General features: G+C 39.5%; 1 protein-coding gene across 5 annotated transcripts in view; it reads left to right on the top strand.

Moving 5' to 3' along the window:
- MAP4K4 (mitogen-activated protein kinase kinase kinase kinase 4) overlaps positions 1 to 26808 on the top strand; it is a 183088-nt gene that overhangs the window by 119456 nt on the left and 36824 nt on the right. For all 5 annotated transcript variants that reach the window (XM_088454177.1, XM_088454179.1, XM_088454176.1 and 2 more), the window contains exons 5-15: positions 2146 to 2256; positions 3777 to 3867; positions 5637 to 5767; positions 6603 to 6657; positions 6745 to 6823; positions 13319 to 13494; positions 15045 to 15117; positions 16721 to 16931; positions 19332 to 19493; positions 21152 to 21238; positions 23906 to 24142. In XM_088454177.1, coding sequence (XP_088310303.1) covers positions 2146 to 2256; positions 3777 to 3867; positions 5637 to 5767; positions 6603 to 6657; positions 6745 to 6823; positions 13319 to 13494; positions 15045 to 15117; positions 16721 to 16931; positions 19332 to 19493; positions 21152 to 21238; positions 23906 to 24142 — 1413 coding nt within the window. The remainder of the gene's footprint in view (positions 1 to 2145; positions 2257 to 3776; positions 3868 to 5636; positions 5768 to 6602; positions 6658 to 6744; positions 6824 to 13318; positions 13495 to 15044; positions 15118 to 16720; positions 16932 to 19331; positions 19494 to 21151; positions 21239 to 23905; positions 24143 to 26808) is intronic.

The following is a 26808-nucleotide window of genomic DNA, read 5'->3' as shown; positions in this document are numbered from 1 at the left end:
TTTACATCTTGTGGTGAACCCTCTATATTCACTCTTGTGAAGTCTTCTCTTGATTGTTGACTTTGACACATATACACCTACCACCTGGAGAGTGTTCTTGATTTGGCCAACTGTTGTGAAGGGGTTTTTCTTCATCAGCGAAATAATTCTTTTGTCATCCACCACAGTTGTGTTCCGTGGTCTTCCGGGTCTTTTGGTGTTGCTGAGCTCTCCAGTGCGTTCTTTCTTTTTAAGAATGTTCCAAACAGTTGATTTGGCTACACCTCATGTTTTTGCTATCTCATGGGTTTGTTTTGATTTTTCAGCCTAATGATGGCTTGCTTCACTGATAGTGACAGCTCTTTGGATCTCATATTGAGAGTCGACAGCAACTGATTCCAAATGCAAATGTCACACCTAGAATCAACTCCAGACCTTTTACCTGCTTAATTGATAATGAAATAATGAGGGAATAGCCCACACCTGTCCATGAAATAGCTTTTGCGTTGATAGTCCCATTACTTTTGGCCCCTTAAAAAGTGGGAGGCACATATAGAAACCGTTGTAATTCCTACACCGTTCGCCTGATTTGGATGTAATTACCCTCAAATTAAATCTGAAAGTCTGCAGTTAAAGCGCATCTTGTCTGTTTCATTCCAAAGCCTTTGTGGTGGTGAATATAGACCAAAATATGAAGTCAATGTCCCAATATTTATGCACCTGTCTGACTGTGGTGTGTGTATATATAGGTATGTATGTGTATATATACACACTTATTATACATATCGTCAAAAAGGTGTGTTACTCACTTGTCATGCATTTGCTTGTGGGTGCTGTATTAATTTGCAGAAGAATGGAACAACACATCTAGGCTGAAAATAAAATAAAATACTTTTTGCCATGTATGATTCCACTGTGGTTTTGAGCTAAACATTTGGCGCCTGTAGACATCTCTGGCACCAAGGCGGATAACCTGCTAAAATGCTACCCAAACCACAGTTTGGCATGTTAATTTTTCAAACAGCTCTGCCATGGCAGGGGTGGGGAATCTTTTTTTTCTGCCGAGGGGCCATCTTGAGAGAGATTATAGATATAGATAGATATAGATTATAGATATATATATCTATAATCTATATATATATATATATATATATATATATATATAATCAGTATTCGCGGGCCTGGTGCAGGACACAACCCTCCGTGTGACATCACACGTGGATGGGGCCACAATCGCCAGTGATTACAGCAATGCCTGAAGCATCCTGAGGATGCTCCGGGGAGCTGTAAGGGCAGCGGTGTGACCATCTGAAGCATCCTAAGGACGTTTCAGGCAGCACTACTGCATAGATTCTGGCTGCAGGAAGCCATTCTAGGCACCCTGCTAGCCAGATGAGGCTAGCAGAAAAAAAGCTCAGAGGGCCAAACCAAATGATCCAGTGGGCCTTTTACGGCACCCGGGCCTGAAGGGGAAGCAATCGGGAAGCCGACTGCCTAAATACCGGCAGCCGGCTTCCCGACTGTCATATCCCGGCAAGGGTGAAATGCGGGGCGTCTAGATGTAGACGCCCGCATTTCCCCGATGCCGGGAGACCGGCATCCCGATCGTAGTGATGCCGGGTGCCGCCAGCGGACAGCCGTGCGGGGGGGGAGGGTTAGGTTTAGGGCTCCCGGGGGGGACTTAGGGCTAGGCACCCCCCCGGGAGGGTTAGGGTTAGGCTAGGGGGAGGGAGGGTTAGGGTTAGGCACCCTCCGGGGGACTTAGGTCTAGGCAGCGGGGAAGGGGGTGGTTAGGGTTAGGCACTTGGGGGGGGAAGTTTGGGTTAGGCACCCCTAAGGAGGGTTAGGGTTAGGGGGGTTAGGTTAGTAGACAGTTACCTATCCACGATAGGGATTTCCAGCGCTGTCAGGCCATGCGACCGGCGGTATTTCATTCCCATTCCGCCTGAAGTTCCCCATCCCTGCATAAAGGCAACGAAAATTCTATAGAATTAAGTTATCAGTTTTGTTTTTCTTTTATATTTTTCTTTTACACATTTATTCTTTGAATTAGAATAACATTGTCTATATGTCTGTCATTTCTGGGTGCTGCATAATGCAATGGACATTTGCTAATAATATGTTGCTATTGTTTGGATGCGGTGCTAATATTTCTTTGTTTCACAGCTTGTAATGGAGTTTTGCGGTGCTGGCTCAATCACTGACCTGGTGAAGAATACGAAAGGGAATAGTTTAAAAGAAGATTGGATTGCTTATATCTCTCGTGAAATCCTGAGGGTGAGGATGAAGTGCTCTCATCTCAAAGTAGTTCTGTCATGTCCTGAAATATTAATCAGCTGGAGACTTGTGCTGTGTCTGAGAGGGAATCCTTTCTCTAAAGAGTCTTGACGTCATTGGGATTTCTGTTAATTATATACATGGGTAGTAATTCCACAAAAGTACAGTTTTACACCAAAAAAGACATGTTCGATATCAAGCAAACTAATTGTGTATTAACTTGTGCACAAAAATGCAGCACTATTTGCTGTTTGTATCAAATTGATTGAAATTGTGAAACAAGTATTTGAAATGGGAACCTTTAAATAGTATCTCTTAGCTGAAGTGACTTGTTATTATACAATTGCTAATATTATTGTCTTTTAAAAAATTTTTTTATATTGCTTCCTACTTTATATAGTTTTTCTTTGTGGGTGTCCCAGTGCGAGCATGACAAGTGCTTTTTCATCATCGTCTCCCCTTCAGGCACTACCGATTTTGTGATGTAGGAGGACATGTACTGCTTCAGTTTCACTGCTCTAACCAGAATAAATCTCTCATATTAATTAGCTTTGACTTTGGCTGACCAGAACGGTATTTCTGGAGCACCACTTCCCCTCCTGCATGCTGCTGTTCTCTGTGCTCCTTACTGGTCTAGAGTGACTGGAGCAGTGACATGCAGGAGGGGAGGCCACAACACTGCAGTATATGGCTATTAGGAGTCCAAAGTACATTTACCTATTGTGCTAACTGTATTGTACTCAGTGATGGACATTAAAAATCATTTTTGGGAAAACAATCTCCAAGTATAAAAAACAAAAAATCACCGGGAATAATTCTCGCTTAAAAGCACATACATGATAACTTTGTGTCAATACTTCTCATCAGAGTTTCTATACCTTTTTTTTTTTTTTTATTATAACCTACAGAGATTTTTAAACCTATGACGTGATTTTCTCTTGTGAATGCTCTTATACACTTGCACAACAGGGTGGCTTGGCATGATGTAGGTGTTTCCGTGTGACAAGTACCAGGTTGCTTCATTTGCGCACTTTATACTTGCAGCTGATTGCACAAAAAAATAAGATGGATCTAAATCATAAGGGTTATTTGATATTGTGTGTATATATAGAAATAATATAGGATGTATTTGGATTCATGTTTAATAGGATGAAATACCCCTTGAAAATATCACAGATAGTCCAGTAGGTATGTTTTATCAAAGGTTGGGAAATTTTGATCCACAATTAAGTCATCTGTTATTTGCTTAAACTATCAAGGGTAATTGTGACCTTTCTTTGTCTCCCTCTGCATACCTAATGTGGTTCTAGTCTCCTTGTTCTCACATTGATTGCCAAATGCATCCCGTTATAAATAAACTGGGATCAGATTCCATTTGTTTAAGACAAAAGCATATGAGTCATCATTTTCTTTCTTTATTTTAGCAGGCGTTTTATTGCAGTGTCCCAGCAAATCAGTGTATTTTCTCATCAAGCAAGCAATAAACTCACGTTTCGTTGTAACTCATTCGTTTTCTTTAGGGCTTGGCTCATCTCCATGCTCACCATGTGATTCATAGGGATATCAAAGGACAGAACGTGCTGCTAACGGAAAATGCAGAGGTGAAGCTAGGTAGGTGGCACAATACATGAACGGGTATTTGTATCGGTAAGTTAATACTAAACTGTTGAAACATGGTAGTAATATGAGAAGGCCCTTGTACCCCTGAGAGTCATTTGTACCTTAGCTCTGTTATGGATGATAATAAATACATGAAGAGGTAATTGGTGAAGTAAGCTGATTGGATACTTTTCTTTAGGAGTTATTTTGTTGAGCATTTGTGGCGTCATCCACTGTCTGCAGCATGGAAGTTTATGGGCTGGATGTGGCTTACTTGAATGCTGCTACTTGAACACCTTCACACCCTCTAGGAAGAATGTGCAATTCCATTTGTTTCTTTTTATAGTAGAGTGAGACCACAAGAGAGTAACCAGAATTTATACTGCATGCCACAGAGCTTCACATGATGATTATAAATAGACTCATTCTGCAGGCAGACAGACATAGGCCCCATCATGTCTTGTAATGTAATATTTGATGTCAAAATAGAATACAAACCACCCAGAAAAACCCAGAGTTACTACATGAAGTTGGGATAATCTCACAGAATAGATAGTGTTTCATTTTATCATCTGTGTATCATTATAAGCTTATGCCTGCAGTTACTGGCTTTAGAACATGTTAGTTATATTGGGTCTCTTGCTTGTATCAATTGTTTTGATCTACAACTACAGCCTGCATAACTGTATGTCTAGTATCTGGGTTATATGCCCTCTATTGAAGTTATTTTAAATATTATTTATTTCCTCTTTTTAGACCAAATGCATTTAGCTTGTGTTTTATGGTGTAATTGTGCTGTATGGAGTAGAGGAGTAAAATGCCATACTCCCAGAGGAACGTCAGTCGTTTGGGTACCATAACACATAGCTTGTGTTCACTAGGGTGATGGTGCCCTTAAATACACCTCCATAAGACCAAGGCTGTCTCCATGTATATATCACAAAGAAAAGCTATGACTTTCTTTTGCTTTGGGAGGGGGCATAAGGATAGACATTTTAATTGTTTCTAAATTATTTAACTGTTTCTAAAATATATTTTGCCTCTGCAAGCATTATGACCACTCCTATGTATAAATAAATGCATGTATTTAGTTGTATGCTGCATATATGCCTCTTATAATCCATTGAAAAATGTCTTAATATAAGTGTTTTTTATTTTTAAAAGCAATCTACGCTTAAAGTAAAATCTGTGGTAGTGCCAGGCACTTCCAGGTTCATCAACATCTTTATTATATGTTAGTGATGTTTGACCACACCCACTGCGGCATGGCCATATCATGACTGTTCGTTTTAAGTGTGTCATTTAAAGTCCATAAAAATAATTTAAGCCAATGGACCTGTATATACAAACTTTCTGACAAGTGTTTGCTTTGAATATATTTTTTCAGAAGCATTAGCTGTTTATAATATACTAAGCTCTAAAAAAGCATTTAGTACATAGTACATTATGCTACAGAAAAACTTTGAGAGACTATAACTAACAACTGTTCTGGCGCTCTGTTAAGGCAAGGACAATGTACATGGTTTTGTCTATTCTTTTCTCTGGCACTGTTTTTCAGTGTCCCTGTGTACAAGCCCTTAGGTAAATGAAAATACAATGCAAAGTAGATACAGAATGACAAGTGGACTGATGATAAATTTATATTGATTTAATGACATCCTATGAATCCCTAATGAGAGCTTTCTGAAAACTTTACAGCTTAATGATCAGCTGACTTTGCAGTCTTTCATTAGATGCGTTTCTGAAGATGCTGAAGTATTGTGCTTATGTTTTTCTTGCAGTGGATTTCGGCGTCAGTGCTCAGTTGGACAGGACTGTTGGTCGGAGAAATACGTTTATTGGTACACCATACTGGATGGCTCCAGAAGTTATAGCCTGTGATGAGAACCCAGATGCTACCTATGATTACAGAGTAAGTGGGTTATTGTGTTTGTATTTGTAATGTGAAACAATGAAGCTATGTTAATTTAGTTACAGAAATAAGGAATGGGGTTTCCTCTTTTTTTGAGTTGCTGCATTTCTACACAAGATGTGGGTATAAATGTGTCCTGATCATATAATTGTTGCACGTTTGCTTCTGGTGTATGGTAAATCCTTGTGCATAAAACAGACTACATAAAATAAGCAGTCCAATAATGGTAAAAAAACAAATAAAACAAAAACACTTCTTAGACCACTTTGCATTCACATCAGTAAATGAAACATAATCTCACTGCCGCTTGCAACCACAGACCCAAGCGAAAGTGTGACCCAGTAGATTACATAGCCACATTCGTTTGCATGGTTTAAATTGGCATTAAAAATGGCAGTAAAAGCATGCAATTTAACACCAGTGGGTAACTAGTTTAGTAACTCTTTATTCACTGGTATAAGACATTACAGAGGGGGTTTAATGTGCCTTCTTCATTCATTGGTTGTTTTTGATTAATCACATGCACAATGCACCTTTGTATTCAAGTTGGAGTATTCAAGTGTCCAAAGGACAGTAAAATGCTGACTGGAAAAACAAGCCTCTATTAGAAAAAATATACCCATATTCCATGACCAGTATCAACCATTGACCAATTGAGCTCTGTCCACAGTTATTTTCCCCAACGTAAGTTGTAAATTAACACCTGAGCAGCAGATATTAGAAGTGCTTCAGCAGTAAATTGTGCCTGTTACTAGATTGCTTTACTTATAGTGTACATATAACAAAGCTTACTGTAGTGGCACTTGTGATTTTGATGTAAATATTTGTTTTGCAGAGTGACCTTTGGTCTTGTGGTATCACTGCTATTGAGATGGCAGAAGGAGCTCCCCGTAAGTGTTTTACTTATGCTTTCTTAGCAAAGTTTTATATAGGAATAATAATTTATTTACAAAAATTTTTTTTTTATAATTTTTTAGCACTTTGTGATATGCATCCCATGAGAGCCCTTTTCCTTATTCCCAGAAATCCTCCTCCCCGGCTAAAATCTAAGAAATGGTGAGTTGATTATGTATACTTAATTATTTTATAAAAAAAACAATTAGACATTTTTCTGTTTTCCCTGAAAACATAGTGGTTACACTCACTATGTTGAGTACATTAACATAGTGAGTGTAACCAAAACGAAAAATCACGTAGTTTCAACTAACAGTAACAGGACAAAATGAATGATGATCTGGCCATCCACTTTCTCCTGTCAATGATTGACTAATTAGCAACCCGGAATTATAATCTTGATCACAGAAAGGTATTGTGGAGAGTAGTTAAATGCTGGAGCCCATTTATGCAACTCCACCATTTTTTTTTGTAGCTATTTTAGGTTATTTCACTGGAAAACTAATGGGAGGCATCCACTAGACTATTTTATCCCTGTCCAACCTCTTAACGATTTTCCCTTGAAGTTTCCCTTGAAATTTGATCTTCCACTCTGCAAACCTTTTACAAATCTTTTGCAAATTGTTCAAACGATTTGCAAACGATTTGCAAAAGATCTAACGATAAACTATGTTGTTTCAATCTGTGATTGAGAGCTTTCAGCTATAGTGGGCAGATAGTGGTTCATCGTTTGATCGTTCAGCTTGAACGATGTGTAAACGATGTGTAAACGATTTGTAAGCAATCAAGTGAAATTGACCTGCATGTTCAGTCGATGGAGGAGACGATCAAATGACCAGCGGGAGCGCGCATCGTACATCGTTAGAAACAATTACTGCACGATTTTGAAACTATTTTTAAACGATTTTTAAACGATTGAACGATATCGTTATAGTTCACTCGCCTGCTAAAATCGTCTAGTGGATGCCCCCCATTCGAAGTAGTGTCTACAGACTCCTGGACTAAATTAAATGAATTTTTTGAATGCTGCACTTTAAATACCCAATGTTCATAAATAGTAATGTTAGTGTGTATCAGAATACAATCAATATTGTCCCAAATTAAATCTTGTTTACTGTCAAGAATAGTGCAGTATCTACTCTATAGTGTCCTTTGATTGCTCTGTACAGTATGTGCAGTTTTAGCATCTGGCCTTCCTGACAAAAATAGGAACTACCAAAAACTGGGCACACACTGACCGATATATTGGGCGATCAATTGAACGGCTAATATATCGGGTACCCGTTGGCCAGTATGTACCAGCGATATGTCTGTGAACGACGTCGTTCACAGACCTATCGCAATGGCTCTGTTTCTCAACCGATGGCAGATATATCTGTCCATCAGGACCACCCGTACACTTGCAGCAGAGGAAGGGGGGTGGGAAACGCCCCTCAGCCAGCGGGACCCACAGCCAGAGACAGATGATCGTCGTTCGATCTGCAGATATGTCTTTTCAGTGTGTACCCAGCTAATGGCCCAGGACAGTATCCACTATTGTCCGGGCACTGGGAGGTTACAGATGCATCATGGATAGACCTTTCTACACCTGTTTTTTGATGATCTGTTTAAGTGGTGAATTCAATTACCGTGATAAAGATTTGTTTCTGCGTGTTAAATTAAAGTGCATATCACCCGTTAATTTCACTTAACACATGTATATGTGCTCCAGCTTAACATTCAATTGGAAAAGAATTATAACCGCATTAGCGCAGTAATTCTTGCTGGTAATAAGTGCGGTTGACAGCGGCTTTCCGATGGTCACAATCCCGACAGATTCAGATGGTAAGTATTATGATTAGGGTTAGGCTGCGGTAGGGGTGATTTAGGTTGCGGAAAGGATGGGTTATAGTAAGGGTTAAGATTTTGGTTAAATTACTAACCAAAATCTATCAGGTTTTTGACCGTTGGGATGCTACTGCCGGTATTCTGACTCTGGATACCGTACCCAACTCAGTGATAGTTCCGTCATGAAACACATCAGAGAATATTATATAAAGGTGAATAAACCAAACATAGAAAAAACAGGTACAGGTTCCATGTAGCCTTATTGACAGTGTAGTTTCCCAGAATTTGCAGAACATACTGTGATGTCCATGTTTAATATTTCTAAAGATTTTTCAGTTGTTATGGGCATGGGAAGGGTGTGTAAATATTTCCAGTGCAGGGCAATTAGACAATATAATAGAACATGAGTGGTGGGCTGCACCTGTTCATTGGGCCATAGCTCTCAAACCATAACTGTCCTTCCTAAATCATTCCTGGGTAGGTATGTGTTTTGGATACCTTTTCCTTGATGACTTCCATTAGTCTTGCATTACACAGTAGGGGGTGTTTCAGCCCCCCTCTATTATATAATGGAATCTATATATAGTATTGACATCTATATTTTATACTGTACCTTTAGGTCAGTTCTATTATGTCTGCCTTAGCTTACAAGAGACTTGTAATTTTTCTCAAAATGGTTAGTACTTTGCTGTATACATTAGAACAAAGGAAGCCCACGTGGTCAGTGCCAGAATAAGGTCCATATGGGCCTGGAGCTGAAATTTATCAGGGGCCTATTCATGGGCGTATCGAGCGGAGGGAGCCCGTGTGCATTCTACATTTGGGGCCCCCTACTCCTGTCGGCCAGAAGCGCACTGAGTGCAGCACCGCAGCAGTAGTCTCTGGGAACTGGTCACACGTTCCCATGCCGGCAACGAAGCCTCGCTAACTATGTGATATCACTGAAGACGCGCAGGAGCGTGCATAATTGCATAATCTACACACTAGACCACAAGTTCTCAAACTCAGTCCTAAGGAACCCAAACAGTGTGTGTTTTCCAGGTCTCCTCACAGAATCACAAGTGAAATAATTAGCTCCACCTGTGGATCTTTTAAAATGTGTCAGTGAGTAATGATTACACCTGTGCACCTACTAAGTGACCTGGATAACGGGAACTCTGTGGGGTCTTGAGGACAGAGTTTGAGAACCACTGCTCTAGACAACTTGCAGATGGGGAGCAGAGCAGTAGCTAAAGAGTGGGCAGTATATGGGTGTGTATATGTATGTGTGTGTGTATATATATATATATCACACACACACACACCTACATATTCTTGTGACAAAGGTCCAAAACGTCGGACTTTCAAATGTGACATCTTTACTGAGATGTAATAAAGATATGCTTTTAAGAAGACTTGTGAGTGCTACCCCACTTTTTCTATTTTTGTATGAAGAGGATTGTTGTGATCCCTTATGGGTTTGTCACCCCAGCAATTTACTATTGAAGACGAGAGTGTGAACTCACACAGTGGGGCGAAAAAGTATTTGGACCTTCACCGATTGTGCAAGTTGTTGCACTTTAAAAGATGAGAGAGGTCTGTAATTTCCATCATTGGTACACTTTAACTGTGAGAGACAGAATCAGAACAAAAAAATCTGGAAATCACATTGTATGATTTTTAAACAATTTATTTGTATATTCTTTCGGAAAAAAATTATTTGAACAATCAAAAAGTTTAACTCAATACTTTGTAAAGTAACCTCGGTTGACAATTAGAGGTCAAACGTTTCCTGTAGTTCTTGACCAGGTTTGGAGACTGGCTAGGCAAATCCAGGACCTTGAAATGCTTCTTACGGAGCCACTCCTTAGTTGCCCGGGCAGTGTGTTTGGAGTCATTGTCATGCTGACCCAGCCATGTTGCATCTTCAGTGGTCTTACTGAGGGAAGGAGGTTTTTCCCCAAAATGTCACGATACATGTCCCCATTCATCCTCTCCGTAATACGGATCAGTCGTCCAGTCCCCTTTGCAGAAAAGCATCCCCAAAGCATGATGTTTAACCGCCATGCTTCACAGTGGGTATTATGTTTTTGGGATGCCACTCATCATTCTTCTCCCTCCCAACACGGCGTGTGGAGTTTATACCAAAAAGTTCTATTTTGGTCTCATCTGGCCACATGACAGTCTCCCAATCCTCCTCTGGATCATCCAGATGGTCACGGACAAACTTTAGACGGGCCTGGACATGTGCCTGCTTAAGCAGGGGGATCTTTTGGGCGCTGCAGGATTTGAATCCATGACGACGTAATGTGTTACTAAAGGTAATCTTTGTGACTGTGGTCCCAGCTCTCTTGAGGTCATTGACCAGCACCCCCGTGTAGTTCTGGGCTGATCCCTCACCGTTCTCAAGATCATTGATACCCGACGAGGTGAGATCTTGCATGGAGCCCCTGGCCGAGGGAGATTGTCAGTGATCTTGTATTTCTTCCATTTTTTAATAATTGCGCCAACAGTTGATCTCTTCTCACCAAGCTGCTTGCCTATTGTCGAGTAGCTCATCCCAGCCTTGTGCAGGTCTACAGTTTTGTCCCTGGTGTCCTTAGACAGGTCTCTGGTCTTTGCCATGGTGGAGAGGTGGACAGGTGTCTCTTATACAGTTAACCAGTTCAAACAGGTGCCATTAATAAAGGTAACAAGTGGAGGATAGATGAGTTTCCTAAAGAAGAAGTAACAGGTCTGTGAAAGCCAGAATTCTTGCTGTTTGTATGATTTTTAAACAATTTATTTGTATATTCTTGCGGAAAATAAATATTTGGACACCTGCCAATCTGGTTTCCTGTATGTGTGTGTGTGTGTGTGTGTGTGTGTGTGTGTGTGTATGATAGATATATATATATAGATATAGATATATTTTTATATATATATATATATATATAGAGATATATAGAGATATAGATATATATATTTATTACAGTTACACTGACCTGTATTTCCACCAGCAGCTCAGGCTCTGCGGAACCGCTTTTATCATTTCAGTGCCCAGCTGCCAAATTCCAACTTAGTTGACTGCCGAGGGACAGCCACGGGGGCGAGGATTCTGTTGCTGCCGGTAGGCATGGCTTCAGAGAATGTAAACAAAGGGGGAGGGGCTTCAGTCAGCCAAGTCAAATATATAGGGCTTGAGACTTTCTGGAGCTGAATGGGCAGGGCTAAGGGCAGCCGGGGTTGGTGGGTTGAATGGGCGTGGCTAAGTAATATTGAGGGGAGAGTGGGTGAGAATTTTCAATGCTGCTAACCGGAGGGACAGAAAAAAAATTCTAAAACTTTTAGCACTGTGTCAACTACAGTATTTTGTGTGGGCCTATTTTCAATGGGGGCTTGAAGGTGCAGCTCCACCCACCCCATTGTTAATCCCGCCCTGCCCATGGTACAAGATATTTTTTTTTATTTTTAAACATCTGTAGATGAGCAGCTTATGGTGCTCATTTATTATTTTTTTTTTTTTAAACAGCTGCTTAATATTCAAAGAGAGCATTGTCAGATCAGGTTGTCTGTATGTTATCTGTAGGGACATTTTTGTTAACTTATTGATGGGTGATAGGGGTCTTTTAGAAGTGCAGTTGTTTAATGCCTTATATTCAGTCGTTTCATATGTCCCTAGTTACTAGCAACACAGATTACTTCATTAAATTAAAATGTTGATTTTGTAGGAGGCAGTGACTTGTCCACCTGTTTGATAAGTAAGAAACCACAAGGCAATATGTAGCATGTCATAATATGGCAAGTGGGCTTGAGTAATGGAAGGAGCTGGGTCACACAGTGGTGATAATAGCTTCCTGTTGGATGGAGTCAAGATGGGAGTGTACATTCAATGTGTGTCCGTATCTTATCAGAGACCAAGCCAGGACTCTTCCATGAAATAAAAGTTCTTCGTTCTGCAAATAAAAAAATTCATCCGTTATTATGGCAAATACCTTCAGTGCTGGTATAGAAAAGATTTGAGTTAGAAATTAGTGGTGCAATGTTTAAATGTTACATAAATTGACAAAATGTTTTCATTTATTTCCAGCAGAATGCCCTGCAGTTATGAAAGCTTAGTAATGAAAGGTTATTTTCTGAGGCTTTGTTTTGTTAATTAAGGTGTGATTTGCAAGGAAAATCTGGCATATTTACCATGCAAATAGCAGTCACAACTCTAATGATCATAGTTTTCGTTTCTGTGAATGCACCGTAGTGTATTACCTAATCAGTTGTGTTTGCATTCTTACAGACATTTACTGATTTCAGTTAAACATCGTGAGAAAACACATTATTTCAAGCACATTTATTCCATCTTTGTCGCCAGTATATATGCTTTAAAATGCTACTGTGCTTGCATTTTTTTTATCTATTTAAATAAACTGGTTTGCATAGAAGCAAAAAGAAAATCTTTTTGCGGCACACCTATGAGATATGTAAGAAATTATGTCAATATTAATACTTCACTTGAATTTCCATTTAAATAATATTGAACATATTTGTGGCCATTTTTGAGTAGCAACTATATTCAAACATATACATTTTAAAATATTGTGTGTGGAATTTGTATGTTGTTCTTTTGTGCATGGGATTCTTCTTACTGCTCCATTTCCTTCCCCAGTCCAATGGCATACTGGTAGATAAATTGGTTTCTGACCAAGTTAACACGTATGTGTTTTTCTCCACTATCATCATATAAAACAAACTTAATACAATTACTATTTTCACCTACAGTGAATGAATATTTATTACTCCATGAAGTAGATATATGTAAATGTAAAAAGGATATTTTAATTAATATATTTTAGTAATCCATTTTAACATTTTTCACAGGTCAAAAAAGTTTTTTAGTTTTATAGAAGGCTGCCTTGTGAAAAACTACATGCAACGCCCTCCAACAGAACAGCTATTAAAGCACCCATTCATAAGAGACCAGCCAAATGAACGTCAGGTCCGGATCCAGCTGAAGGACCACATAGACAGAACCCGAAAGAAAAGAGGAGAGAAAGGTAAGCCTCTCAGACTTCATTGTTGTCCTGTTTTGGTGACAAGCATGCACATAGACTGTCTCTTAGAAGAGCAACACAACTCATTTTTTCCACAAAACCTGACCTTTCAGAGCTGTTGGGGTTTTGCTTAGCTAGAAAAACTAAATTTTTTTCCTTTCACCTTTTAATGATTTTTTTTCTGTCTGCTGCATAAATCTAAGCAAAAACAGATAGGCATAGCAGTTCCAGAAAGTGTGTGGTAACATTAACTGTAAAAGCATTTTGGGCTCTTAATGCATAAAAAAAAATATGTATATGTAATACATGGACGTTACATTTTCTCGTCATAGAACAAATTTATTAAGAGGCTTTGCTGCATGTTAGCCTGATTTATTTATTTTTAGTAAACTAAAGACCTTAAAATACACTGTAATCTTAGACTTTGTTGTTGGGAAAACAGTCTCTTTGCTTGAGGAACTCCAATGCATATTATATAAGTGGATTAGAATTATTTTGTGTTTTGTCAGTGGGCTCGATTCAATTGAGCGGGAATTAAATAGTGTCGGGAGGGAGCTCACGGAGCTATTCAGTTCTGCGCGCAGTTAGATTGGGAAATGCCCGTTTTTCTGCCCCTCGCGCCTTAAACATAGTGTTTAGTCGCGAGAACGAGCATTCTCTGACTAAACTTCCCGTCGCAATGCTGTTTTCCCAGCGCTAAGGGCAGAAAACAGCATCGCGCTTGTACTTTTGTCGGATTTTTGCTCGCACTCCTGGAGGGGTGCGTGAAGAAACCCTTAACAGCGCACTGAATTGAATAGCTCCGGGAGCTTCCTCCCGGCGCTGTTTAATTCGCGGTCAATTGAATCAAGCCCATTGTTACTGAACTTGGCCACTTGTGGTTTGAATACTGTACACAGAGCGGTCTTCTATTTATAGTAAAAGGTAAGATATCATTTTCTCATAAGTATGGATAGAATGAACTACTATTATAAGGTGTATATGGAGCTTTGGTTAAAGTGATCAGTAAGCACTTCTGTTACTTCTAGATGCTATATGCAGTGTCATGGATATCTCTTCTGACATTAACTAACATAAGTTGTTGCCTGCTAGACAGCGTTGTTTATAGAATCGTAGCGCACTTATTCCATTTTCATAGATAGTGTACCGTTATGTTTCTGAAATGATTCATCCTAAGCCCATGCATTTTACTGAGGGTTCCTTGTTACTTGAAATCAGATCTTTCTGGGAAACTCTCCACTGCTGAACGGTACTGTAGCAAATCAGTAATTCATGTTCTCTCTCAAGCAGTATAATGTGCTGTTTTACTGTAAATGATGTAGTGAAAGCTGACTCTAGTTGGAATCTGGTGTTGGAGGATTGGAAATGAAATAAATTATACACCTATTAATAGTGCTTGGTGTCACCATATTGTCTAATCTGTCGCCCTTAAAGGAACTCTGAAAAAAGTGGTTTGGTGCTATGGAAGCGAAAATAATACATTGTTTGTCCTCCTTGTTTAGTTGTAATAACTTTGTATGTGCAGGTTAGACACTTTTTTTTTTAAATTTAAGATGAAACAGAGTATGAGTACAGTGGAAGTGAAGAGGAGGAAGAGGAAGTGCCTGAGCAGGAAGGAGAGCCAAGGTATATCATATCCTCTGTCCTAGGAATTGTATAGCTGTACCTGAAATGTTGCACCCATCCTTAATAACATGCTGTATTATTACAAGTGTGGGACATTAAGAATAAATATATATATATATATAGTGTGTGTGTGTGTATATATAATATATATATAATTTTACATTTTGCAGTCCCTGTATCATTGCTATGTTACTTTAATTTTATCTCCCAACATTGCCGTTTAAAAAAAAATAAAAAGTGGATCAAAATAGGCTACGCACTGAGCTGTGGGAATCACACGTGATGCACCAGTACGTGGTAAGTCGTCAGGGCTGATGCTAGGGTGTTAGGCGCCCCCCTGCAAACTATAAATTTGCGCCCACCTACAAATGTCCTCTTGACATGTCTCATATTTACACCTTATTCACATTACGCCACACAGTAGAGCCCCTTATTCACCTGATACCAACACAGTAGTGCTCTTTAAACACATTATGCCAAAACAGTAGTGCCCCTTATACACAGTATGGCACACAGTAGAATCCCTTATTCAGATTATGCAATGCAGTAGTACTCCTTATGCACACTATGCAACACAGTAGGGCCCCCCTTACCTATCTGTTACTAAAGAGTGGACTGGGCCTAATGCCCAGCCACTCACCAGGGGCTCAGGCTATTACCTGCTTACCTTAGAGCGTCTAAAGTGACTTGGGCCTAATGCACAGAGTCACTTTTATTTATGGCACAGGCAATCTGCTCCCCTATTGTGCCCCACAGGCCTGTAGCCTGATTACACCCACGGGCCTAATGCCTGACACCTGGAAGTCTTAAGGAGGAGGACTGGTAATTTACCAGTGGCCAAGGCTTACCCGTAAGCTGCAAGAGTCTTCGTTTAGCTCTTTACTTCCCACCACCTACAGCACTCTCCGGTCCTCAACTTCTTTCTTCTGCTGCTGGTCTTTCCTAGCCAGCTGCACCGTCTTTTGACATCTTCCGCTACCACCGGAGCTCTACAAGTAACGTCCTCTTCTGTTGACCGGCATTGTACTGAAGGCTATGCTCGGCAGCGTAAGATCCACAAGCAGGCGATGCTATGACGCGGCAAGCTGTGATTGACTCGCCGTGGCTGCTTCTAATTGGCTGGCGGTCTGCGAGCTATTATTGGCTGTCACCCGGCACAAAGTTCAAATAGCCCCTGCTGCCTATTAGCTGCCAGTCAACAAGCCACGATTGGCTCGCTTTTGGTGACAAATTTAAACTGGCGCAGCACCCATTTGCACGCCGTTTATTAATATAGTGATTGAGGTGGTGAATGGTTTCAGGCTGGTATGGCGCCTTTCCAGCTCTGCGCCCTCCTGCAATGCTAACTCCAGCTTGCCGCATTGCACCGGCCCTGTAAGTCATACCAATATTGACCACCAAAAACTGGGACTACTGCCAAGTATGCTTAAATGACATTCAGGCAGATTTCTCCTGGATTTCCTCTGATTGGTTGGCGAAGTCCATTATGGTAGGGCAGTTTAGGTTTGATAAGGTCTGGAAATGCTGACATTGTAGCTCCCTATCAGACTCTGTACACACAACAGTCTTTTACTTCTCTAAAATATCACTATTGCTTTTTTAGCTCCATTGTTAATGTGCCTGGAGAATCCACTCTTCGACGTGATTTCCTGAGACTGCAGCAGGAAAACAAGGAGCGCTCTGAGGCCTTGCGAAGGCAACAGCTGCTGCAGGAACAACAGCTCAGAGAGCAGGAGGAGTACAAGAGACAGCTACTAGCAGAGAGACAGAAGCGTATAGAACAGCAGAAAGAGCAAAGGAGGAGACTGGAAGAGGTATTTGTAGGAGCAAGACCTTTATTAACATTATGGATCAGGTTATAAGCATCATCAACCTTGATGGTTAAGTGGCTTTTGTATAAAAACAGGATGAATGAAAGGTGGAGTCTCCACCTGCAACTTTCCTAGCACTGACCATTCACCATCAGTGTGTGTGTGTCTGGAGATCCAAATATGCTGGTTGGTAGTTAGCCAGAGCTTGCTGCAAGCTCCTTCCTGCCACAACCTTTTAAAAGTAAGTAATTTGAATCTCCATTGTAGTCACTAGATTTTTTTAACAGATCTGCATTATTAAATCCACTAGAAATTACGGAGGGTGGCAGTGGTCTACTTTATAAAGCCACTAGTTTTGTGGCTCTCCATTGTATAATAGACTCAAAATGGAGTCGGCACTGTATAGCGGCTACTACTATGCACTGTGTTGTGTATCATGGTCACTGGGGTACTCTTTGTATTGGTCTCTACAATGCTCTATAACACAGAAGTAAGCTGAATGCTCTGAATATTGTGTATAGGTCACTAGTCTCCACATACAGTACTATTCTGATGGTGCTACGTTGTCTAAAGTTTTTGATATAAACATTTTAAATGTATTTCAATGACTGGGTAAAACAGCACCCACAGTAGGCAAATCAGGCACACAGGTTTTTGACAACAACCATTTTGCCTTGAGGCATTCTCCTAGCATATTCAGCCAATAATATAGGGTTGCCCTTCCATGGAACAGATTTTGCACTATTGATACGTATAAAATATATGCAGAACTACTTTTCCAGAAACCGTAACTGCCCACACAAACGTATTTTATCAGGTTAGGGTAGTTTCTTTTGTGTGTTGAGTACAGATAACGTTCTCGCTAGCCTGTCTTACTGCAGCATAACTGAGGCACAAGTTAGGTTTCTTCTAATGAGCTGCGGTCTTTCCATCTCCCTGCCTAGAGTGTTCTGCAGTCAAAAAGATGATCTGCTCACTGTTTGAGGTTGTCAAGCATATATACTAATGTCATTTAGTGAAGACAAACAGTAAAGATGCAACAAAGAATGCAAGGTCCCTGGTTTCTATAGTTTATTGTAATGCAAACTATAGCTTTCAAAAGTAATTGGTGCTGTCTACTTCTGATTTTATGTAATTAATCCTGTTTTTTAAACTGAGAAATTAAATTGTATGAGCTTGTATGGAACTATTTTCATATTCTCGTTTAATCGAATAGGTGACCAGTACAATTAGTTAGCGGAGATTGTCTCTCCCCACCATCGCAGTTCCTCCTCTTTGGTTGTGATGGCCAATGCTCCCACACTGTGCCGCTTTTTGTGTGCTCATTTCTGAGCATGGTGCAATTGCGAATTGATATGCTATATCTTACCCATAGTCTAGATCTGTGATTATACTTTTTTTCAGCTGAACCAAGTGTCATTGTGCCATGATTTGGGAAACCTAACCTGTGTAGTTTTCCAATAGAATGTATTGCGTATCTGTCCTCAACAGATTTTGACATATAGTCAGCTGTCAGGCAGCAAGTAAAGAGGGTTCATTTAAAGTATGCCCAAGATCTATGTGCATGGTTTCTACTTAATTGGTACCTATAATAATAAGAGAATTTAGTTGTGTTTATTGCAGTAATTTAGGAGTGCAAGGAATCAGAAGAAAGTCTATGCTCTCAGAACAATATGAATAAAAGTTCTGCAGAGCAACAGACTAAATGGAATGTTGATATACTTCTGTTTCTATAATATACGTTTCACTTTATATAGTTTCACGCAACTTAAATCCACAAGGTATTTTATTATGAGGGTATTTTCATACTTATCGACTCAAGATAATTAGGGTCAAGATAATTAGTGGGATTGGATGCACATTTTCAACCTTTAAATCTACATGCAAAGGTTTAAACCGCGTACTGCTACTGCACAATTTAGTCATTGCAGACAATCTTACACATTGTTGGACAGTAACTCCCAGCATGCATCTGACAAGCAAGAACCACTGAATAGGGTGAGTCAGTCATGCCTGGATAATTCTGATTAAACAGAAATTTACTTAATGGACACTTTATGACTTCATTTGGAAAAGAATCACGTTAGGAGGTAGAAATGGAAGCAGTCAAATTAGTGATTTAATACTTGAACAAATTGCCTCTCATTTGTTGTGTATTTGGCAAGCAGACAATAGTATATTTGAACTGTATAATTTATGTTTAAATAACATAACTGCTTATTATTATGCTCTAAGTGGAACTCCTATATTTCAGTTATTATGTGGAATCCAAAGTCAGAGATGAGTTTACTTGTGCCTTATAGCTGGTTGGTTGTAGCCATTGTTAGCTAGCGTATACTATGGACTAAGTATAGAACGTGTGAGCTAGTGTCTGGTAATGACAGCCTTCATTTCTTCAAACAGCAACAAAGAAGAGAGCGTGAGGCTCGACGGCAGCAGGAAAGAGAGCAGAGAAGAAGAGAGCAGGAAGAGAAAAAAAGAATGGAGGAAATGGAACGGAGACGTAAAGAAGAAGAAGAACGTAGGCGAGCGGAGGAAGAGAAAAGACGAGTGGAAAGAGAACAGGTAATAGCAGCAGTCTATGCCAACTCCTAATTGAAAATGTGTAGCTATGATATAATGTGTGCAAAATATGTTTTTTGGACAATAAATTTTTTCAAAGTGGAAGTGTTTATACATGTCAGTGCAGCGAGAATAAATAAAGGGGTTACCCAACTTTTAAATGAGGTTTTATTTAAATCCCCCATTTTTTTTCTCCCTTAACATTTGAGGGAGTAACATCTACTGGTCCTCCAGAGTATGTAGTCAGTTTGTAGCTAACAGTAGTTTTACAATAACTAGCGGGTCCTCAGTTGGTAGATTCTTCAGGAAAGGGGACATCAACTGAGGTTTTGGGTAATTGATGAGGTGGCGAGGTAAAATTTTATAATAACTTCAAATATTAAAACCTAATTTTGATGCGGACAGTAGAAATATTTTATATCTCTTGGTCTATAGGCAGTATTTGCTGTTTTGCAACTTTTAAAATAAAATTGATTACGTTAAGAGATTTAAATGGTATCTTGTCTGTGAACTCAGAACCAGGTACCAAGACCTGAACCTAGTCTCAGACACTATCCTAAGCTAAGAGCAGATCACCTAATTTTTTGGTAAAATAAATGCAAACATAAGTAGTTTAAAACCTTTTTAGGATTAGCACGCTTATCCTGAGAATACATTGTGGACCAGACAGATTGTTGGCAGACTGCATGGGACATGTGGTATTATCTGCTGTCACAATTCTAAATGTCACATTAAACCATATATCCTGGATTGTATCTTTAATCCCTGTACCCGTGAGTATTCTATAACCAATTCGCACAGTCACTTTGGCAGTGAAATGCCTTCTACCACATGGGCTGGCTCATTCAGGAGACTGTGGAGAAGATGCTATATGATACACTGCAGTGCAGACAGCTATTGGAAGAATTTTGAGATCTGTTAGTAGGAAATGCCTGTAATTATTATATATGAATCTAGAAGATCAGTGTCGTGGATATAATAATTGAAATGCGGAGCAAACAAAATGTGTTACAATATTAGCAAGCTTTGTCCGCACAATTTAAGTTACTGTATCTTAAATTTAGGTTAATAATTTTGCTTCATTACAACTTCACAATTTAAGGCAAAATAGATCTCATTTACGATTGTATATTCTTTATTTAGTGAAGTGTGCTCTATATTCACACTCTTCTCTGCACTTTTTGTTAATATGTGCTGCAGTGTTTCCTCTGCAATGGTGAATATGAATTGCCTGCCATTGATATGAAGAGAAATGAATAGTGCAGCATAGTACCCATTTTTTGAATAGTTACATGGCAGTCATTTAAAGGGTTATCCGTTTCACTTGAATAAAAACCAATAACAAACATTATTTTCATCGAATTAATCTTTCAGTATGTTTTTATATGTGCACTTTTTTCTTTATTTTAAATGAAGTCACTTGCTGCAGAGAACTGGTAGATCCCTTTCTCCTGTAGCATTTGGGGTGGCAGAAGTATGGTATAGCCCTTCCTTCTAGGAGTTTTTACTATACTTCATAAGTAACCAAAGTTAATAAACTCTTTTAATGTTTAAAAAAAAAAAACAAGCTTGTGTACTTATAAATTGTGGATGTTGACATCTGGACAACCCATAGGTGCATGTGCATTTGTTACAAAGTGCTCATGGTATTTGTGTGACAGGAGTACATCAGACGACAGCTGGAGGAGGAGCAGAGGCACTTGGAAATCCTTCAACAGCAGCTGCTTCAGGAGCAGGCCATGTTACTGGTGAGAGTTTAGTGATCTGATGTGTAGCTAACCAGTTTTCAGGTCAGCTTTGTTTAGGCACAGCTGCCCAAGCTGTACAAACAATTAGCTGGTTTAGGAGGTGCTTTGTTTAAGGACTAGATTGACAGGGACAGCTGCATGTAGACACTGCTTGTGTGAGTTGTGTTCCATACTGCATGAAATAACTAAGAAGGGTAGAAGCCTGCGATGTCTATAAAACATGAATAAAGGCAACGGGTCCCACAATCTTTTGGATTTGTAATGCACCCTCTAAACCTGATGCAACCCGAAAAGTTTGTTCGGGATACTACATTATACATATATTACCCTAACAGCATTCTTTATTGTGAATGAATGAAAGCTGCAGTAAATTACTGTTAATTACTTTCATTTGCTATTAATGTTTCACATGAAAGCACATTGCATGGAGATGTCCCTGTTGCTTAGATATTTCTGTGACACATCCAACCTAGTATCATGGGCTATTAATGTGCTCTCATACACTGAGGCAATTATGAAGACAAAGTTGAGGATGCATAGTTCTGGTTACCTGAGGTCCAGCATACCCGCTGGTTTGGTGCGTTCCTCTTAGGCTTGTGGTGACAGTGGTGTTATTGTTGTGCTTGCGCCATTAATTTCCCATTCCTGCGAATGGAAAGGTAATTTGAGTGTAGTCAATTGTTTTGTTGTTGTAATATTGAAAGAAACGAATTACCAGCACAAAGAAATATAATATTTGTCATGTAAGACTTCTGGCCCTGTAAGACCCCTAGGCACACTATGCTTTCTGCTATAACTTATGACTTTGTATATGGAGTTCCTTTGTAATTAGATAAGAGCGGTTCTGTTTTACTGGATTATGTTCAGATCTCAAAAACGGCATCTATCCAGCTCTCGTGTTTTGGATAGCCAATAACATAAATCCGAACTTAGATAACTTTCAGTCCAAACTGAACCTCAACTCTACTTTTAATGGACAGCTATGCTGAAAATAAGAGTTTCTTTACATAAATTTTCTTCTAGTACCATTCACAAATACATATGTAAAAGTTTCAGTTGCTTGTCTGCACTAACACTTGTGACATAAAGTTGTAACTGTGGAGGGAGATATTTTCCTGCACACAGCACATTTCCTGTCTGTAATCACTGCAGTCATTCTCTCCCCAGTCCCAAAAGGCTGATAACATTAGCTTCGCAAATTATTATTTACATTAATACACTATCTCAATTTCTGTAACATTTTGGGAATGTTTGCATGTTGATCTGTAAATATTAATAGCTTTCTTATGCAAGCAATTAGATTCAGGGCCCCTTTAAAACCAATATACAGAGAACTAGAGCTGGTGACTAGTTTGTTTACATAGTGCATTGATGAGTATAACAAGTCGTTTTATTCTACTCGTCTTTCATCTACTTTTTCCATCTTAAAAACAAATGTTGGTACTTTGAGGAAGTCCATTTCAGCACCAAGCTATTTACTCTGTTATGGTGTGCTGTTTACTGGCTCTTGGCTTCATTTGTATTGCAAAAAAACTTGTCCTGAGATGGTTGAGTGTATGTATGTGTGCCCTGATTAATATCTGAAACTATCCATTGTAAGGAGCTTACATATATATTCTGTGCATGTCATGGCCTCAAGATCCACACAATTTTCCACCGGAAGTTCATACTAAAGAAGATGGTTGTCCCAAATGTTTTATTAATTAAAAGCTGCAGGATATGCAGAGTACAATTTCCCTGTGAAGTCAATGAAATATCTGCTATAGTGGAAGTAATAGAAATCCTGGTAAAGGGGTTTGTTTCAGATACATCACTGTCACTTTTTTTTTTTTTTGTATAAATGAAGTAGTTAATGCTAGAATGCCAATTAATGCTACCAACTTCCTTAAGTTCCATGTCCTTTTTTATACATGTGCATAACTTGAATGGTTTAAAAGTACAGGTTGAGTCTCCCATATCCAAAATGCTTGGGACCAGGGGTATTTTGGATAACGGAATATTCCGTATTTTGGAATAATTGCATATCATAATGAAATATCTTGGGAATGGGACCCAAATATACACACAGAATGCATTTATGTATTATATACACCTTATACACACCGCCTGCAGGTCATTTTATACAATATTTTCAATAATTTTGTGGCTCAATGCAAAGTTTGTGTACAGAAATTAAATTAATTTGTTTCATATACACCTTATACACACAGCCTGAAGGTAATCTTATACAATATTTTTAATAATTTGTGCCTTAGACAAAGTTTGTGTACATCGAACCATCAAAAATCAAAGGTTTCATTATCTGTCATGCCAAAATTATTCCGTATTTCGGAATATTTGGATATGGGAGACTCAATTTGTATTAGTCTTCTAAACATACTTCCATGACATCAATAGTTAATGAAATGATAGGTTGTAGCCTTAATATTGGTGTAGTCTAGAAAATTGCGGCCTTTTTCTGCATGTGGTTGATTTTACCTGTATAATTACTAAAACATTGAAAATTAGGCTTATACTTTTACTATGTGATGACTGCAGTCTTGCATGATGAACACAAAACATGTGAAAGCCTTGTCCTTTACTCACACAGTCGGATCAATGTAATGTGATCTATGACATACCTTTAATATTTGGCATTTTCTGTAAAGTTTGAATTGTTCATTTCAGGAATACAGGTGGCGGGAGATGGAGGAACACAGACAAGCAGAAAGACTACAACGTCAATTGCAACAAGAACAGGCATATCTTATGTCTTTACAACATGATCACCGGCAGCAACCACCACAGCAGCAACAGCAGCAGCCTCAGCCCCAGCAGCCTCCAGTGCCACAAGAAAGGAACAAGCAAAGTTACCATACCCCAGAACCTAAGCCCCACTATGAGCAGGCTGAACGTGTGCGAGAGGTAAGCTTACCATCTGCTTTCATGAACATTGTACCTAGTTTCGGAATAGTGATTTTATCACTAGCAGTCATGGTGCTTTGTCAAGTGGAAATATGAGATAAGATGTTTTTTTTGCTACAACCAAGACTTTAACTAACCCCCCTCATTTTTCACCCATCTCACCCATTCCACCAGCCAACATTACAACTTTGTTCAGCCAAGACTTAACCTGCACCCCCACCAGCTACAACTCCCATCTGATACTCTTGCTTACAAACGTTCCCAGCCATTTTTAAATCTTAATACTCCACAGCAGTTACTAAACCACAGGAGCATTGTGACTGCATTTCACTTGTTTATATATAATTAAATATATTTTCTTTTAATATCATACGTTGATATTTATTATTATAACAATAGATACATCTACCAATAGCGCGGACCACCTTATACCTTTTTTGATTTAATGTTTATAGGGATTGGTTACTCCTTATTTGAGGTCCTGCAGCTGCAACAGACACCCTAATATAATAGTGAGCACAAGGCCTATTAAACCTTCCATATTGGAAATATATGAGAGATTGCAGCCACACAGTGTTAACTGGGGACGGGACCCCCTTCTGCCCGGGAACGGGACTCCAGTCCTGGCATTCCACTCCCGATGGCAGCTCTGCTAGACATGTTCTTCAATGTTGGTCTGCAGAGTGATTTCAGGGGGTGATTTAGCTGCAGATGCAGATTCACAATTATCTTGACCTGTACTGCGCATGTGCAGTATGGGTCTGTGATCCCGCACACAGTCTGGCAGCAGACTGCGATTGAGTCTGCTGCCATTTTTGGGTGGGGAGGGGCAGAGATGGCCTCAGTTTCCCAAAACAGAGGTGTGACACCCCTGTTGGGAGGGAGTGGAGACGCTAGGATCTCTTTCGGTTGACGGAGATTTGCCTCTTTTACTCATCTGCAGCGGCTGGCTTATGTGACCCCATGGTCACTCAGCCAGCTGCAAGGATCAGTATTGCAGGCAGAAGGCGTGACGCCTCCTGCTGCATTACCATATTACTGCTATCGCAGCTGCTAACATGTTAGCTGAATCACCCCCTCTGTTCTTCAGTGATTTTGGAATCTATACTGATTTCTGTTCTGTCCTGACAATACCCCATTCCCAATGGTATGAGTATACGGCTGCCTGCACTATCATTTACTCCTAATTTGCATAGTTATCCTGGTTATGGGACATTGTGAAAAAAAAAAAAAAAAAAAAAAAAATGAAGGCTAAAGGCGTATTTCAGGGTCCAGTCTTCAACCCGAGCAACTCCGGGTATCCCAGTTAGTTAATAATAATCTTACTCTAAGTACCCAATTATAAATGTCATATCACATTAAAGAGTAAGCCCATATGATGTATAAGTGCTTCTCCGTGCAATATATAAACCTTTTAGGTCAATCACAGCCAATTCAAAGCAGGAGTTAATTAAATCACTGGCAAGGCTATCTCTAGCTTCATTAGAAGTTGGCAAATGTCAGTAGAGAAGATGCACATCCAAGTTCACATTAAATTTCATCAGCACTATAAAGCAAAGTGCAGTTTCAAATAACCACCAATGGGTACATATGTAAATATATAGTTGCTCATGTATTATGAGAAAAGATTCATCCATGAAATTTGGAAGGCAGTAACAAGTATACTTCTAACATCTAGTATTTAGTATTATTGTAATCTGATGTGTTTCTCCATGGAATGACCCTGTTATTTTAGTTCAGATCAGTTTCTTTTGTGGGTTTGGTATGGGATTTGATTTGTTAGCAGTAAATGTAAAATGCAACCACCATGCAGACAAATTTAAAAATGCCTTGCATATGAGATAATTTATTTTTATGTTTCTTAGACCTGTGTATTTTTTCAAGCTTTGTTTGTCTTACACCATGAACTCTTGGACAGTATCGCTCACTACAACACAATGTTTTTACTCATCTCAAGCTAAAATTCCTTGTTTGGCATGGTAGCTGTAAATCAAAACCTTTTTCTGGCACCACGCCTTGCTGTGTGTTCCAGACAAACGATGCAACCACTTAGAAACACCCACTGGGTAGCTGGCAGAAGCTTATTTTTAAGCAGCCACCAATGGCAGAGGGACCTCCCGGCCCCTCTGCATTCCTGCACCCTTCCCCAGTGTCTGCCATGCCGCCGATCACTGCATATCAGGCAGCCCTGCAGTACACCACATACGGTGGCTGCAGATATGTAAAGTCGCAGTGTCCTGATGATCGATATTCCAATATATCGTCAATTGATGTTAAAAAAAAATATATATTTATTTATGTTTAAAAAAATAACTAATAAAATATATATAGTCTTACTAAGCTAGATAAGCATGCAATGTATCAAAGAAGACTCTTTATTACCACCAGTTATTTATATAGCGCACACATATTCCGCAGCGCTTTGCAGAGAATATTTGGCCGTTCACAACAGTCCCTGCCTCAGTGGAGCTTACAATCTATAGTCCCTTCCACATGCTCACACACATACACACTAGGGCTAATTTTTGTTGGGAGCCAATTAGCCTAGCAGTATATTTTTGGAGTGTGGGGGGAAACCGGAGTACCTGGAAGAAACCCACGCAAACACAGGGAGAATATACAAACTCCACACAGTTAGGGACGTGGTGGGAATCAAGCCCACGACC

Source organism: Taudactylus pleione, unplaced genomic scaffold (assembly GCF_031769625.1).
Source record: "Taudactylus pleione unplaced genomic scaffold, aTauple2 ptg000609l, whole genome shotgun sequence".
Classification (NCBI taxonomy): Eukaryota; Metazoa; Chordata; class Amphibia; order Anura; family Myobatrachidae; genus Taudactylus; species Taudactylus pleione.
Note: the sequence above shows the minus strand (reverse complement) of the source record. Positions and strands in the feature narration are given on the sequence as shown.